We start from the raw sequence: 2,277 nt of genomic DNA on the forward strand, positions 1-2,277 counted from the left end.
CTACCAAATGGCCGGCTATGTTGCAGAAAGAATACTGTCACTTCCAAAAGCGATCAGGATTTTAGGTGTTTGCTTAATGCTATATACTGAACAGGCACATCAATCCTCAAAGCTTCCTCCTGATCTTATATTGTTCACATAGCTGCAAATGCTTCTTGCAAGATGATTTATTACTCCTTAGTTTCTTCAACATTATATTCCCCCCGGTAAACCTCATGAGCATTTGTTCATTGGACAGAACTTGGTTCAACCACCAGAATAAAACTATTCTGGGCCCCATTCAAATCTTGATGTGATCCACCTATGGTATTAACAATTATTGGAAAAATGGTAGATTCTGTTAGTTTAAGAACAAAAAAAAAATGTAATCCATGGGATTAAGCACAAAAATTGAGGCTCATGCAGTTTTTAGTAGTGCTTGACATAAAGTTCTTCAATAATGTCATGCAGTTCTTAACGCAGATATTTACTAGCTAGTCTTTTGATGTATTTTTACAGTCCAGTAGAGATGTCATGTTCTGCAGTGGATGGTGTGAATGTGGAATTAACTCTTTCTAATTTTTCACGATAAAGAGATGGACATTTTTTGCAGAGGTGAGCTGCAACATGCTTTCGGAAGAAGTTATAAAGATATTTTCTAAATTTTTCTCCAACAAATGCATAGATCACAGGATTGATACAGCAGTGGATCATTGAAATTGTTTCTGTCACTTGGATTGCTTTCTCCAGTTTACTTTGGATTTCACAATCTGTGTCAAAAAATGAAGTTTGAAATGTATGCAGAAAAGAAGCAATATGGAATGGTGTCCAGAAGATGAAGTAAAAAATCATGATCACAAAAATAAGTCTGACAGCCTTCTGTTTTTTCTCATTCCTACATCCCAATAATGTTTTTAGAATTTGAGAGTAACTGAAAATCATAATGAACATTGGAATGATAAGTCCCAGAATGTTCATCTTTAAAATGTAGGAGTACTTCCAATTAATTGAGCCATCACTTGGATAATGAGCACTGCACGTATACCGTGAATTTTCCTTCTGAGTTTTGTGAAATACTATCCCAGGAACAGAGGCAAACATAGCAACAGCCCAAGTGACAATGCTGGTGAGGATGCCATAGGTAACTGTCCTCGCTTTCAAAGCAAACACTGCGTGCACTATGGCCAGATACCTGTCTATGGTCAACAGGATTATGAAAAAGATGCCGCTGTAGAAGCCAAGGAGGTAGACACCTGAGAGAATTCTGCACAACGCTTCCCCAAAAATCCAGTCATGAACAGCATAATAGGCCCAAAAAGGAAGAGAAAATATAAACAGCAAATCAGAAATTGCCAGATTGAGCAGGTAGATGTCAGTCATACTCTTCAATCTCTTGTATTTTATCAGGATGAGGACAACGAGCATGTTGCCTGTGAGGCCAAATATTACCACTAAAGAATAAAGCGGTGGCAGAAGATTGGCTGCAAAGTGCTTTTCTTCAGTCCCCGTGCATGGTGCTGAATCGCCGTAGTCAAATTCTGTTGTTGTAGCCATGTCAAGGAAGCCCATGGTATCGTTTTCCATGGTGTGTTGGTCTGGAAAGGAAGAGAAGGGTGGTTAACTGCAGGAAACTGCAAGCTTGGCAGTCAGGGGAATGAAACACAGTGACAGGACCTGGTCACCTCCTCATTTTGCCAGCCCCTTCTGCAGCCTCACCCAAGGAAGAGGAGGCAGCACGGACATGTAGGCGTAGGCCCACAAGGGCTCTCTGGCACTGGTAAAACCTAAGTGACCACTGCTTGTTCCGGTTAGTCATGGCTTCAAGCCTTGAGGCCTCTGGGAGTGGGGTCAGTGGTGGTGTAGAAACACCCCTTGGCAAGGGGAGCTAAATGTACCCAGCTGGGGAATCAGCAAGTCGGTGGTGTTGGTCTGCAGGGTGTTGATCAGGCCAGGGTCATGAAAATGGCCTGGTATTAGGTATCTCTGGAATAAAAATGTTGTGGAGTCCTGTCTTCTGTGGGCTATGCTGGGCACGCTCAGCTGATGACCTGCAGGGAAAATCACAATAGAAAGAACTGGTAGGCAACACCTTCTCAAATGGTATAAATGGTTTCAGTTACTGTCAGCGTGGCATATAGGCCAACTGCCACAAGAAAGTAAAAAATTACAGTGCTGTGAATTTTTAATTGCCTCAGGATTTGATTTAAACCTCTGTTCAGGCTTTTACTGACATAATGCCCTTGGTCAAATGATTTCCTTGATTCCGTACTTTATTTTATTGAAGTCACAGTTCTGACG

The 2,277-nt window shown here is 41.5% G+C and overlaps 1 protein-coding gene across 1 annotated transcript; it reads right to left on the reverse strand.

Moving 5' to 3' along the window:
* Window positions 1-492: 492 nt before the first annotated feature.
* Window positions 493-1,566, reverse strand: LOC118249566 (C-C chemokine receptor type 5-like). Its single transcript, XM_035549649.1, has one exon. It carries the CDS (start codon window positions 1,561-1,563, stop codon window positions 493-495), a length of 1,071 nt encoding a protein of 356 aa, XP_035405542.1. The 5' UTR covers window positions 1,564-1,566.
* Window positions 1,567-2,277: the final 711 nt, after the last annotated feature.

This window comes from Cygnus atratus, chromosome 2, assembly GCF_013377495.2.
Source record: "Cygnus atratus isolate AKBS03 ecotype Queensland, Australia chromosome 2, CAtr_DNAZoo_HiC_assembly, whole genome shotgun sequence".
NCBI classification, from domain to species: domain Eukaryota; kingdom Metazoa; phylum Chordata; class Aves; order Anseriformes; family Anatidae; genus Cygnus; species Cygnus atratus.